This window comes from Mesitornis unicolor, unplaced genomic scaffold (genome assembly GCF_000695765.1).
Source record: "Mesitornis unicolor isolate BGI_N332 unplaced genomic scaffold, ASM69576v1 scaffold9947, whole genome shotgun sequence".
Lineage (NCBI taxonomy): Eukaryota > Metazoa > Chordata > Aves > Mesitornithiformes > Mesitornithidae > Mesitornis > Mesitornis unicolor.
This window is the reverse complement of record NW_010195724.1, coordinates 7,930-23,001: the sequence shown is the minus strand read 5'-3', so window position 1 is coordinate 23,001 and position 15,072 is coordinate 7,930. Positions and strand designations below refer to the sequence as shown.

At 41.1% G+C, this 15,072-nt stretch overlaps 1 protein-coding gene across 1 annotated transcript; it reads right to left on the bottom strand.

Annotated features, from left to right (window-relative positions):
• Positions 1-518: 518 nt before the first annotated feature.
• KREMEN1 (kringle containing transmembrane protein 1) lies at positions 519-14,031 on the bottom strand (the record flags this gene model as incomplete). The annotated part of the gene is made up of 5 exons (XM_010188222.1): positions 519-851; positions 4,063-4,216; positions 4,671-4,795; positions 9,029-9,120; positions 13,869-14,031. Coding segments are annotated over 5 exons (867 nt in total), but the record flags the coding sequence as incomplete, so codon positions are not given.
• Positions 14,032-15,072: the final 1,041 nt, after the last annotated feature.

Below are 15,072 nucleotides of genomic sequence, written 5' to 3'. Positions count from 1 at the left end.
AGGTCCCTGCCAACTCCTCATATTCTGTGATGCCAGAAGAAGCCTGTACTTTACTGACTTGTGGTTCTCAGAGTTTCTCTGGAAGCTAATTGCTCATCCTAACAGCAGGTACAACTCAAGGACTAAAAGGTTTTCTCCTGATGACTTTGCATCTGAGTGGAATAGACTATTGGAGAGAGCCAAGACGAACCAAGATGCAGATTGTTTTGATGTTGATATTGTTTGTTTTGTTTCAGCTTTGTCATTTTCCCATGTGTTTGCAAAGTCAGGTACGTATAAGATTGAATTTTTGAAAGTTTGTCTTTTGCCGTCTATGACACAGCTGACAGAAGTTTTCCAAAGTAAGAGAAATTTTAGTGAAGCTTTTTACCCACTGAGCAGTGGCAGCCATACAGATGAAATGTTTGTAGACATGGGAGTCAAAATATTTGGTGTTACTTTGACACTTTTGAAATCTGTGTAAATCAAATGCTTTCACAGCTTATTGAAAGGTAGAAACAGCAAAGTTAGCCTCTTACCTCTATATCTGATAGCAAATCCCTGGGCTTGATTGATTTCATCGGAGAAAAAGTACAAAATGACAAAATCCAAAGAGATGTTGAAGGTGCGGGGAGGTCGGTTCTTGCCATTAAAACGAGCTAGAACGTGGTAGGTATAGCCATCCAGCAATTCCACCATGTCTGTAGCATCTTTGATTTCAAAGAGGGCAAAGCTGAAGTGGATTTGTGATGCTCCTGGAACTTGTATGGTCCAGTAACAGGCTTTCCCTGTGCCGTATGTGTCAGGAAAATCTGGGGAATAGATCACAGCTGTAGCAGAAGTGTAATTCCCTCCACAGGCTCCAATAAGGGCTGTGAAAAGGAAAGGGAGGAAAGTGGTGAGAAGAGGTTATGCATTCATGATGCACAGCTTCAATACTCCAGATTCTGATGCTCGATGTGAATGAAGGTGTGAACTTGCTGCCCAGCAGGATGCAGTCTCAGATTGGTGTCCTTCACCTTCCTCAGCACTGGGAGCACACCTATTTTGTTGCATTTGCCTGGGACACACTCGCTGTGTCTCATTACTCAGACCCTACTCTTGATTACTGCAACTATCTGATGTCCTTGTAACCATGTACTCTCTCCTGCATCCCTGCAGGGACAGGATGAAAGCTAAATCACTGATTCATGGACTTGTGCTCCATCCCTATCGGGCAGGCAAGCAAGTGGATTAGTGACTGTTAACTCTTGCTGCTGAATTACTGAAATTCCTTCACAGCCTTATCAAATTGATAAAAACCCCAAATCTTCACAGAATAATGGGAGGGACCCCCGGAGACCGTGTAGTCCAACCCCCCTGCTCAAAGCAGGAGATGCTGTCTAGCTGTGTTTTGAGTCTCCACGGAGGGCAACCTGTCCCAGTGTCACCCTCGCCATAAAAGACGTTTTTCCTTGTTTAAGTGGATTTTCCTATATTTCAATTTGTGCCTGTTGCTTCCAGTCTATTCACTGGATAGCACTGAGAGCCTGGCGTCATCTTTACACCCTCCCATCGGTTATTTATACAAATTGAAAAGATTCCCCCCGAGCCCGCTTTTCTCAGGACTGAACAATCCGAGATCTCTCAGCCTCTCCTTGTATGAACGATGTTGTAATCCCTTAATCACCTCTGTGGCCGTTTGTATGTGCTTTGTAAGCATCCTGCCTTTTGATCTTGTCTAATTAATGTTTGACCTTACCTTCATTAAGTACCTTGAAAAAAGATCCTGTTATGAAGTCTAAAGAAAATCTTTTAGATTTGTTGCTACCTTTTCTATTCAAAACAAGCACACGCCCAGTAAATCTTTACATTCCTTGACAACTATCCAGATTCCCAGTGCACTTATTTACCAGTGAATCCAGAAACTGAAATGCCAGCCAGCTGATTTCATGAGTATCTGTATCTAGACATATATAATTTTAAAAAATGTATTGTATGTAGGTATATACACCTGCATACGTATTTTTATATATCCCCTAAATACAGAATATTACATATCTATTATATATTAATGCATTTCATGACAAAACTGTTTGGATCAGAGTTATCACTCCCCCATATCATAGGCTGAAGGATTGAAGAATCGAAGTAGAATTAATTTCTCTGAAAGCTTAATTAAAGCCCTGTAATAGAGGCTTGTGAGAATGGAAATCAAGGAAGTGAAGTGTTTAGAAGTGTCTCAGTTTTCACAGGGCTCTGAGAAAGAGCTTTAATACAAATTAAAGGGAGCTGGGGGAAGGAGAACAAGAAGTAGCATATGTCTGCCAGAAAAATAACATGAAAACATTTCTTTTTCTGGAGCAAGGCCTGGTCATAGCCTGAGTAAAACTCACACTTCAGTGCTGCATGATGAAAGACCTTACAGAGGCACTGAAAATGAAGAATAGCAAGAATGTGAAAGACCCCATAGAGGTGCTAAGTCCCATAGAGGAATTTGTGTTTTGCACTTACTCCGTGCTAACAGAGCCGGTGATTTAATTTAATAGATAGAATTGTTTCAATAGATTGAATGGATAGAATTGAAATTTGCCATTGAGATATCGAATTTCTTCTTTGCAGATGGCTTATAGGTATTGTTACATTTGGTTGTGCTGTTTGTAATTACTGCATCACATGATGTTCTTCAAACCAGCACCATTAACTGAGAATGCCAATGCCTAGTGCTCCACAGATGCCTGACAAAGTACAGCCCTGCCCCATATGGAATGGAAACGCTTTCCCTCCCTCATTTCCTTCTGGAGCTGGCTGAGGTCTGTGTTGTGACTTTGAATGTTACAGCTTTAGGCCATGATAGGTGCACATAAACACAAAAGAGGCAGGGGAGGAGGAATTAGGAAGGTTCTGGGGATATGACATAATGTAGAAAAGAGAGCAAATACTGCTCATCAGCAAAAGAAAGTAGTTACTAGGATGACGTCTCTTAACCTGGCCACAGCTCTCCCTCGCTGTTCACCAGAAGGAACAGTGCAGGTCTCAGGGTGGCATCTTGCTGAGCCCTTTCCAGAAGAGGAAAGTTACAAAGTCTTTGCCCATCCAGAATCTGGGAGGCTGACAGCAGAAGGAAACAGAGGATGACGCATGAAGCTGTATGCTAGCTCAGAACTGAAAGCAGCAGGCAACTCTGGTGCTTCTTGTGGTATCTTGGGGAGAATATGCAAGTGAGCAGAGTGAATAATTCCTGTCTCAACAGTTTCAGATTAAGGAGATGGGAAGTTTGGTTGTGTGTTCAGAAGGTGGAAAAGTATGCCACTTCTAGTTCCAGAAAGTTTATAACTCAACTTAAAAGGTAGCTTCTACATCAGAGGCAGTGGAGATCTGAGAATATACAACAATATATTGCAGGATACTGTGAGCTCTCAGCTTCCAGCACTCTCAGCCACACTGGGAGCCTGTACCCCAGCCAGACAACTGGGTACTCATAGCACCACCCTGCGAAGTCACACAGCTGGCACTGGGATGGATACTGAAGAGCAGAAAAGAGGATTTCTATGTACAAGGAATGATTAAATCAGCAATGGTCATAATAGCAACCTAACTTGTTTGTACTTTTGCCGTACGCTCCTTCCCTGTCCCAACCCTACTGCATTGCTTTGTGTTGTGTTAACTGGGTTATAGCAAGTACTGATTAACAAAAAAAAACAACCCAAGTTGGTGTAGATCGAAATTGTATTTGAGGTGCCTTACTTAATCACCTCTGCTATCTGTTAAGATATCTGCTCCCTTGGTAAGATGAGTCCTGGAGGAGTCTTTCCATGACGTGCTGTTTGTGATAGCTGAGTTAGCACCACTTGTGGGGAAGTAAAAGACAATCTCTGGAGCGTAAGTCAGCTGCCTGAGCAAGCATCATTTCTTGGAAGAGCTTTTTCACATTAATGGATGTGAATTTCAACCAGAAATGGAAAGCAGCTTTATTTTATACTGAATGTAGGTGTTACGCTGTTTTGTGTGCAACGGTTCTCACTGCATTTAAACCTTTTCCCTAATTTGTTGAACATTTGAGGCTTCTCTTTTGGGAAAAACTGAGCCTGTTTCAATACTTACTGTCAAAAAGAATGACTCTGCCATCCCCACCACAAGGCTGAGTATGGTCTCCAAAGCAAACACTGTTGCATTCCGTACTGGCTGCCTCCCCGTATCTCCAGTAGTCAGGATTATTTCCACAGAAACAAGCATAACCTGATTCCATGCCTGCAAACTTTGACAACAAAGATGCGTAAGGAAGGGCGGGATAATATTCAAAGGTGAGATAGCAGCAGGTTGTATGAGCAGGAAATCTGGCAGCAGAATGTGTGTGTTTTGGAGAAATATGATGAGTCAGAGGTCCCACCACAAACTGTTTTTGTTTGAGCTGCCAGGATGCTACTTAAACTAGTGGGAAAGACGGAATGAAGGGCAATTAGGACACCGTATCACTCTTAACTGCAGTAAACAAGCATGCTTTCTCCTGACATTATAAGCTGGTTGTTTGCCCAGATGGCTCTGGATGCAGAGAGAGGGCTCCCCTGGAGTGGGTGTGAGGCCATAGACCTCTCTAAGGTTAAAAAAAAAAAAGGGAGGGGAGCTTGTGGAGAAATATGATAAAGAACTCCAGGTTTATTGCCATTTTTTGTCACTGAAAACATTTTGTAAACGTGTGTCAAAGAAATCACCTTGAACTGTTGACTTCGGCAGGAACTGATGCATGTTTGGATAGTCAGTTTATTGGAGGTCTCGCTGGTGCCAGTCAAAGGTGGTGGCTCTCCATGGTCCTTGTAACACCCCAGGTTCCCCGGCACTGCCAAGAATAACAGACGACCGTCACTGTAAAGGTGTGCCCGGAAACACCCAGCACTCAGACGCTCAATGCACTACCTGGTTGGTAAGCGGCTCTCTGTATGTTCTGGTCTTGATTTCCCAGTATGGGAAGTGCTACTCTATCCTAGATCCTTGTCATATTTTCCAAACATGCCCAGGGATAAATGACAGGTGGTGAAATAGCATCGTATCTGTTTAGCAATATACCTGCAACACTCTGTAGTCAGTTTCTGTGAGCTGCAGTAATACAGACAAGATAAATACCTCGTTCATCTCTCCAGGTAGAGTCAATTTTAAAAAAAATAAAGCCATTAAGTGGGTTCAGTGGTTTTGTAGGGTTTTTTGACTATGATCATGCATATCCTAACAACGTAACTCAAACAATGTGATTTCTGCCTGATCTTCTAAACAATGAAGCTCTGGAAGTTTTCTAAACAGGCTATTTGAGGAAGGGAACCTCAACTGTGTTTTAGGATGGAGTTTGGTAAGTTTTATGGGAGGGACTATGTACTTACGTAGGGAAATTTCCTAGTATTTAAAGCTCAAATTATGAATTCAAAGTATCATATTTTATGGTATGTCCAAAGAGATTCAAAGTTGAGCAATATTACTTTTTTTAGTGAAACATCTGTTTATACTGTATTAATACAACATTTTAAGTCTCCTTGGTCACTGTGGGAGGTCAGAGTGAGTTTTCCTCCTTCAGCACATAGTTTGTCCTCTGTTTTTGTTTTGTTTTCGTTTTGCACTTTTAAACAAAACATTGGAGTTTAGCCATGACTACTAGAGAGAGGATGTGGGGTACAATATAGCGCTGTGCTAAAGGCATACAATTTTCCCTTTCCTGCTTGTCGTATCTGCTCACATACTTGGAACTAAATCTACCACCAGCTCTGTGGTCAGATCATGTTTATCCTTGTGCCAGACTGGCAAGGATTACTTTTTGTCCACCTAACCTCCACAGCTCTGTATAACACATGATGTGATCAGAGAGTTTATTCAGTCATTTTTTTATTTCAGTACCCAGTAAACTCTGAACTCTCTTGCTAACATCTTGTGGCACAGCACTGATCCAGGTTTTTGACTTACCACTAGCTGGATTTTTTTTTTCTGGAGAGGAGCAGTGCTGAGTTTGGGGTTTTGCAGCCTCTGATATCTGATAGCACGTGGATTAGCTGTTTTGGGGGTCCTTTTGAACTAGACAGGCAGCCTTTTTCTCTATGAGATAACCTGTGTGTTAGTAAACTGCTTCTGTATTATTGTACTTTCACATAATTACAATAGGATTGCAATGATATTTATTGTACTGAGCAGTCCTGAAAGGATCTGTCCATTGGATTCTGGGATTTCCTATACATGTCCATGTGCAGCAGCCACTGAAATAATGCCCTGAATTCAGGCCTTCTATTTGCCTCATTCTTACAAAGATGGTCTTGTTGCTATTCTTTTGGAATATTATATACTGAGCTTGTAAACTGCTGTCAGCTCACCGTGAAAATGTGAATCATCCTGACATCTGGAGCTGCCTGAGAACCTGCTCCTGGAGCTGGGCTATATGCCCTAAGGCAGCTTCCTTATTTTGAGGAAGCAGGTTAGCATATCTATTAGTGACCAGCAAATATACAGGTGTGTGTATGATTATACTTTTAAAGAGGATGATTATAATATTACAAAGAAGAATTAATGAAGTTAGGAAGAAAATTCAAGGGTTTTTTTTGAACAATTAGGTAATTTTGCTTCAAATATTCTTCATAAAATAATTATCTAAGAATGATACAATTTCAATTATAAAGGCTTGCATGGAGTTATGGCTTTGATATGCCCTGCAGCAGCATGCACGCAAGTAGTGAGACTTCAAGTTCCAGCCTGATTTAACATACCTTTGAAAATCCCCATTTGCAGCCCCACCCCAGCTGAGCACAGCTGGGCAGATAACTCGTGGAGAGCTCAGGTTCTTTGTACAGTGCATGATTTCAATGCCCTGAAAAAAGCTTCCTAGTTAACCAACCAAGCTCATTTTCCTAGGAGACCTGGGATTTACTAAAAAACACATTATATATGTGGGGGTTTTTTTAAGTAGCTTTATTGGTGGGTCCCTTCAACCTCGTCTCCAGAGGATTACTACTTCAACAAGTTCCATGCTAATAAACCAGACTGAGTAACTTGAAAACTTTGTACATTTTGTAACCAAATCAAGCGTACCATTTCCGTGGTAAGGAAAGACCAAGCTCCTACTGCGGTAACTACCACTGTCTTCTGTGATTACGCCCATTCATCCTCATCTAACATTGCTAAACTCTGTGTAGCGTGTTTACACATGCAGAATGCCAGAACACATTTGTGAATGAAACCTTCTGGGCTACATATAAATACTAATGAACGAGACACACAATATAACCATGTGAAATCATCATCGTAATGAAAAATTCCTAACTGTAGATTCTTAATTATTGTTAGAGTGTATCACTGCATGCAGATCTCTCTAGGCAATCAACATGCTTCATGTTGTTTGCGTTGTAGTGGTATTATGTGGATAGACTTTATAGGTAAATTGTGCTCCAGCTACTTGTCTTCTCCAGTAGTAAATAAAATTATGGAAAAGCAGCTTATGTAAGGCCATTTTTTTACTCCTCTAAGAATTTCAAATAGGATTTCTTTACACAACTGCTTTCTTGCTCCATCACAACACTGGGTTTTGTATTATGCGCTTCACAAGTGGGTTTTGATGGTCCTGTGATTTAGCATCATGCTTACTGAAAACAGAAAATCTGGTAAAGAATAAAAGGGTTTTTTTTTACTTACACAGCTTCATAAACCATGAGGTTTGTATTAAGACTTGGATGGGCTTGCAATGTACAGTTTGTTCTAAATTGCTGCAATTCCTTTTTCTAGTATCCAGTTTCAGTGCAATGCTTGAAGCAGCTGCTACTGGTCAAAAGGACATTTTGTAAATGTAAGTCTGGATTATCTGTGCAAGTAAGTGTCCAAGTTTAAATCCTCTGCTCCCCACCACAGAGAAAATGAGTGAGTCTGGTTTTAAAAGGATCCTTTGTGTAGAACAAATGGAGTGGAGAGAATTTGCCTTTCAGCTTTTTTACTGGTGCCATATCCAGAGAATTTGTTAACATCTGTGGTCTTTAAAGAAAATGCAAATTCTTTCATTTTAGACCAAGATAAATTTCTTAATTAGGAGGGTCATGTTTCCTAAATAGGACTCGGTATATTAGAAAAATAAGAGTAAGATGTCCTCCGAACAATGAGTATCGGAGTGTTGAATGATTCTGCATTATTTAAAATAGACTCCTTAATCTGTATTAAAGACTAGGTAAAAGTCACCCGACTTAAGGTCACACTTACATATTTGTCTAGCTTGAAAATGTGAATCACTCACATTCCTTACAAAAACCGCAACTGTGGACAAAGTAAAAAAAATCACTTTAGATGCATTTTATTTTGTTTAGTGTTGTTTTCTCAACTTCAAGTAAGAAATGCACTTCTTCCAGTGGTAATTATGCCTACGCAAAGACAACTGCTCTGAGGCTTAACAGTATTCACATAAGCCCTTAGAAACAGAAAATACTTGCACAGAAGTTCGGAAAGCAAGTAAAGGCATTAATGATTAGACTTAATAAAATGTGTAGTTATGGTTACTTGTTAACATGCAAAACTGGAATCTCTCTTTAATATTTAGGTGTATTTTGAAGAATGTGATTCTTAGGAGTTTATCCTGGAGCATTCAGGAATGAAAAATTTGGAACATATTAACATAAATCACAGCAAAACCTCCACATTTCGGACAAGGTAAGTAATATAGAATGCATTTTAATGCATTAAAAATATTAAATACTGAAAGGAAGGGAGCTTGTGAATTATCTGTTAAAAAATCTAACAAAGTCCAGTTTGCTAAGCATAGGCACCTGCAAAGGCCAGAGATCCCATATACTTCACAAATAGCCACCTTTTCCCTATGTCCTCTCACACTGTCTTTATTTCTTCCAAGCAATTCTGTGTATGATGCGTGGTACACATTAAACTACAGTAAACTTGTGATTAACTCTAGAGACCCATTTCAAATATTGCTTAGTCTGCAAATGAGAATGAGCCGATTGGTCTTATCCTAGTTTCTGTTTGGAAGTCACTGCCCACTGCTGTATCACAGCCGATCTCTGTTCAACAGAGATGGAGGCCTAACAAAACTGCGTGGAGCGCTTACTTCGGCAGGATGGAATCTCACAGTATTTCCAATATATCCCATCCTCGTGCTCTGCAATGTAGCACCATGGGCTGACATCTCCATCAGGGTTCCTGAAAGAGAAAAAACAGCGAGAGGGAGTGAAAAGTCATCAAATATTTTCAAAAACCACATAAAAATAAATATTATTAAGTTTCAGTGTCATCGCTCTTTTTGATCACCTAGTGAATATTTCACCTGTTGGACTTGCATACCAAGAAAAATGCAAAAGTGGCCAGGAAGTTCAGATAACTTTGGTTATTACAGTACTCAGCAAGCATAAAATAGTAGTAATGTCTAAAACATAATTGCTTTTTTAAGTCTAAAAGGTGCAGAGCTATTTCTGGACAGCACTGAGAGAGAGGAAGATTTTCAGTCCCACATCCTGCATACAGGTTCCTAAGACTCCTAAACTTGATTTTTGCCTTGGTACAAAGTGGTCCAGACTCCAACTTTCTATGTGTGGGATGACAAAAACATTTATCCAATGAAGTCTTCTGGGAAAGACTGAGGTCTTTTCTTTCCCTTCAGTAAAGCTGAATAAATCTTTCCCAGTGATCTGATATATTGACAGATAGTTCCTTACGTGTCCATGATTATTCTGTGCTGTTGTGTAGCACTATTTACAAATGCGTACCTAATTATTTGTTAGGCTATTTAAAGTTTTTTTTCCTATGTAAATTTTCAAAAGCTTTTCACGTTGAAAAGATCCATTTAAGAGAATAAATTGCTATTCTGGACAGTCAGGGTGAAATATGACCTTTTCTTGTAATTAGGGCCAACTGCAATCTTTTTATCATGTACTCTGGCATGAATTCTATTAATGAGAACCGCCCTCCTACACTGAAGCGTCAGTTCAGCTGCACATTGTCATTTGGGCATATTAACAACTCTTTGTGGGAGATCCAATTTTAGAACTGCTGGGGATGTTTTCTGATCAAATACCAGAATGCTGGAGACAACTGGTGGGTAGAGTTCAATTTAGCTGACTAAAATGCTGCTCCTCAGGCTTTCAAACAGACCACTTAAAAGCAGTGGATGAGGAAAGCCTAAGAATAGTGTGCTAGGAATTTAGGTGTTAATGGCAGAGATTCCAGTGGCTAACAAAAGCAGAAGACTAAAATCAAGGAAAGCTTGTACTTGAAATAACAGAGTTTTCCTTGTTTTCACAGTTACAGGAAATTTTGGCTTTACACCTGCATGACAGAGATCAGATGTCTGTAACTGAACCATAGTAGTGGCACTCCACATATAAATGCCTTAAAAATGCAAGGAAATCGCAGAGAAATGTGATGAATGTCTTTGGAAATCTTTGCCTTGAACCTCAGAAGTGCATACGGTTGGAAAACAACTGAGTGTCTTTCAAAAATCGCCACACATTTCAGTCCGCTTAATATCGTTATGGCTGAAATGAGGTTTAGTGGAACACCATGAGGTAAGGAGGGACCACCCATGGAGAGATAACATGCTTCTGATTAATGCTTTCAGTGTAAAATTAGATTATTCAAATGTTGTCCCTAGCACTGAGCCTCAAAGCAACGTATTATGCCTTAAAAAAAGCCTTGTGAGATCTGTTTTGCTTCAGAGGTCCATTGTCACCAAGCAAATAAATGGCAGAGAAAGAGCTAAACCAGTAATACCTGCACTCACAAGGCCTCGGTAAGATTTCCCTGCTAAAGATATGCTCTGACACTCTTAAAACAGTGACTTTCCAAGCTTTTTTGGTTTTTTCAACAGAAGTTAGAAAGCATCTGTTATTTAGGATCATCATTCCACTCACCTCTGAGAATTTTCCTGGGCCAAGTGATCTGGCATGAGAAAGGAAATGGCTAACCTTCCAGTCAGACTCTGTCTCAAGGAGGATAATCTAATACCCAGCAGACTGAGGTTAAAAAGCTGTATTTGGTAATCAATTAACTCCTCAGGCTCACATACCAGATTATAGGCTTCTTGCTCCTTGTAACACCAAATTCTCACTTGCAAAGTGAGACTCTAGTAAGGGTTACTCGAATACCTGGGTAAACATTCAGTGTTACACACATTTTAGCATAGCTTGTACCTGTTTTGCTTTGTACAAACTTAAATAGGAGACAGTGATGACTGCCAAAAGTAAGACTCTGTAGATACAGGCTGTCTAGGAGATTACCACACAGCAACAATCCAAATTATGTTCTTGACTCTGCTATTTGTAACAGAGAGAATTCAGTGGCCTTTTTGTAGCTCTGTATTAGTACACATGCTGAGAGACACAGCTCAGAATTGTTATGCATTTGGTGGTGTTGGGCTGAGGGAGGCGGTAAAGTTGGTGTGAAATATTTTGGATGGGAAGACAGTCCTTCCAGTGCTTACATGCTGACCTGATACTAGACAGCTCGATGGGTTTATTTGTTTTCCAGGCCATTTTCTAAAGCGAATGCCCAACTTCTATGCAGTTTCCCTTGCAGGTGGTGTATTTTTCTTTACTCCTGTAAGATGCTGAACGGATTCACAGGAGCCAATTCAGAACTTGGCAATAATGCTCCCTCCTTCTGTGGCTGAAAACGGAGTCCACTGGTGCAACACATTGAACAGTGTTACTTTGAAGCACTGCTGCAGCTATTGGAAAAGATCCCAAGTAAGTCTTTTTTTCTTCTCTGTCCTTCACCAATGTTCTTCAATGAGAAATAACCTCCCGAGTCATCAAATACTCTGGAAATGCCACTGACTCCTTTCATCAGTGTGCTCATACAAGACTTCTCTTCTGTGCTTTCTTACTTACTTTCCATTAACTGGCTGGCTGTGTCTCTGCCATATTTTCTTGAATACTTCTGATCAAAGACTGGGTCAAGAACCAGGGCCTTATGTTTGTGACACAGCAATTGTGTTGAGCTCCTGAATATTAATTTTGCCTCATTTATCCTGATTTATACTGCTTATTTTATATTGCTTATTGCTTATAAACTGCTAAGTAAAGGCATCTTGCAGCAGAACTGAGATGTGGTGTGAACCTTCTCATGAAGGAGACATTAGAGCTTTTCCTGCTATTCTCCACACAACTCAATTCTTAATTTCTTGGTTTAAACATCTCTGTGCCCATAACCCAGAAAGGAACACCACTCAACTTCATATGCATCCTAGATGAGCTGATTATTATCGGTTTAAGGAATTTATCTATCAGGTTATTCCCACCTATTTTCATAGCAAGTATAGACGGGCATAAAATCTTAGCTGGCTGGCGTACAACATCAGGAAGTTAAATGTTGCAGGCTAAAAAGAGCCTACAGAGCCTTAACATCTCTGAACTTAGGTTGTGTTTAACATCTTTATCAATTATCTGGATGAGGGAGTTGAGCGCTCCCTCAGTCAGTTTGCAGATGATACCAAACTGGATGGGAGTGCTCGAGGGTAGGAAGGCTCTGCAGAGGGATCTGGATAGGCTGGATCGATGGGGCGAGGCCAATTGTACGAGCTTCAGCAAGGCCAAGTGCTGGTCACAACCACCCCATGCAGCACTACAGGCTTGGGGATGAGTGGTTGGAAAGCTGCCCACCAGAAAAAGGATCTGGGGGTGCTGGTTGACAGCAGCTGAACATGAGGCAGCAGTGTGCCCATGTGGCCAAGAAGGCCAACAGCGGCCTGGCTTGTATCTGCAATAGTGTGGCCAGCAGCACCAGGGAAGTGATTGTGCCCCTGCACTTGGCGCTGGTGAGGCTGCACCTCTAACCCTGTGTTTGGTTTTGGGCCCCTCAGTCCCAGAAGGACATTGAGGGGCTGGAGCATGGCCAGAGAAGGGCAATGAGGCTGGGGAGGGGTCTGGAGCACACAAATGATGGGGAGTGGCTGAGGGAGCTGGGGGTGTTCAGTCTGGAGGCTGGAGGAGACCTTATTGCTCTCTACAATTACCTGAAAGGAGGGTGTACAGAGGGGTCGGTCTCTTCTCCCAAGTAACAGGCAATAGGATGAGAGGAAATGGCCTCAAATTGCACCAGGGGAGGATTAGATTGGATATGAGGAAAAATTTCTTTACTGAAAGAGTGGTCAAGCACTGGAAGGGGCTGCCCAGGGCAGTGGTGGAGTCCTCATGCCTGGAGGGGTTCAAAAAACGTGTGGCTGTGGCACTTCAGGACATGGTTTAGTGGCCATGGTGGGGTTGGGTTGACAGTTGGAGCTGATGATCTCAGAGGTCTTTTCCAGCCTTAATGTTTCTGTGATTCTTATTTGGCTCCTCAGTTCTGAAGTTCTTATTTAAGTTTTAATCCTTTCCATAGTTATGGGGGACTTCTCTAGAAGGCAAGGAAATGAAAGGGGATCTGCCATGGTTTGAGCTGATATTGTAAACCACTGCCAGTTGAGCTGCTGAATTCAAATAACAACTCTTAAGTCACCGAACAGCTTATGCTTACTGAGAATTTTTAGTGACTACACAACTTTCATTAGCACAGAACTCGGAAACATAGTTTATAATAGAACAAGGCTTGTGGGTGAGGCTAAAAACCACAATGTTCCAGACTCCTACAGACATTCACTGGTGCTTCTGTACTTGACTTGGATCAGTTTATCTCCCCCTTTTCATTTAAAGTAATCTCCAGTCTTTCTCCATCATGCCAAATTAGAGACTGGATATACGATATGGACTTTGGGTGAGAGCTGGGTTGAACATACTTTTTCTACTAATGGTGCTTGTAGATCCAGGGTACTGATTACAGGATAAACCAAAGCCTGTTAGATATCCATGGTTCTGACGTCCTTCACTGCATGACAGGAAGTTTCCTCACTTTGTGTCAACTGTTAAAAGTAACACTGGGTATACAGGCAATGTTAGTAGCAATGAGATATTTCTTACCTGCAGTAGTTATGCTCTCCAAGCCCTCCCTCCCCATTGGGATATTTCAGAGTATTATAAGGATGCTCAAATGTCTCATTCCAAAATAGACAAGGTTTCCCTGCATACTGGGAGGTCTGGTTCTGTGTGCCACGATAGTCAGCCCCATTTGCTGTGTAACATTCTGGGAAGAAATGAAATTAGATGAAGTTATCAGTCTGCCACTCATCAGTATAACACCCCAAATCTCATGCCAGTTTAACTAGATTTGTGAATATCAGTACTTTATATATAAAAGTGAAAGATTGTGTAGGCATGGACTTTGCAAACATTTACTTCCTGATTTAGAAAAATTCTTGGGCATTTTTAATCCGGCCTGATTTGCCTTATAAAGGAATCTCCTTTGGTAGGGTATAATCATGATACTGTGATTTGCTAAATCATTTATGTTTTCAGATTAAAACAGGTAAGTATTCTGCCTCACTCATTTTTCTTCCACTCGTGTTTGTTTTCCTAGCTTCCTAATAGCCAGCAAGTTAGAAATCAAAGCAGAGAAGGATTTCTCTAGTCATTAAGTGCACTATCCCCCTCTCAGCTGAACTGCACATCTCATGCTGCCTGGCTTTGCTGTGTCTTACGAATGACATCTTCTGATCAAATAAATATTCATACGCATGAAAAATTTTACCTTCACTAAAAAGGCAAAACATTTTTTATTAAATTACGCTCTGTGAGGGTGACAGAGCATGGAAACAGTTTGCTGAGAGAGGCTGTGGAAGCTCTGTCCTTGTAGACAGTCAAAAGCCATCTGGACATGATCCTGGGCAATGTGCTTTAGGTGACAGTGCTTGAGCAGAGGTCACTTCCAACCTCAACGCCTCCATGATTCTGTGATCACCGTCCAGAAACAGTCATTATAAGTAGCGTACCATAGGTAAGTCCATCCTGTTCATAATTAATACCTGGTAACATTTATCATCCACATATTTATTTTTACAAGTATTATAATACAACAGCCCGTAGCAGAATTAAAACTGCTGCAAACACGTCTTTGTACTGAGTAGCATTGCTGGGGAAAGTCACCAAGGTCTCCTAACTGCACAACTTTCTGATTGATCCGAAATCACGTTAACAGCTGCAGAGCTGCTCCACTGCCCTGAGGGGAAGGCAGAGCGCTCTGAAGTGGAGTATGCGGATCTCAGGTGTCCCTCCTAAGATGTACTTT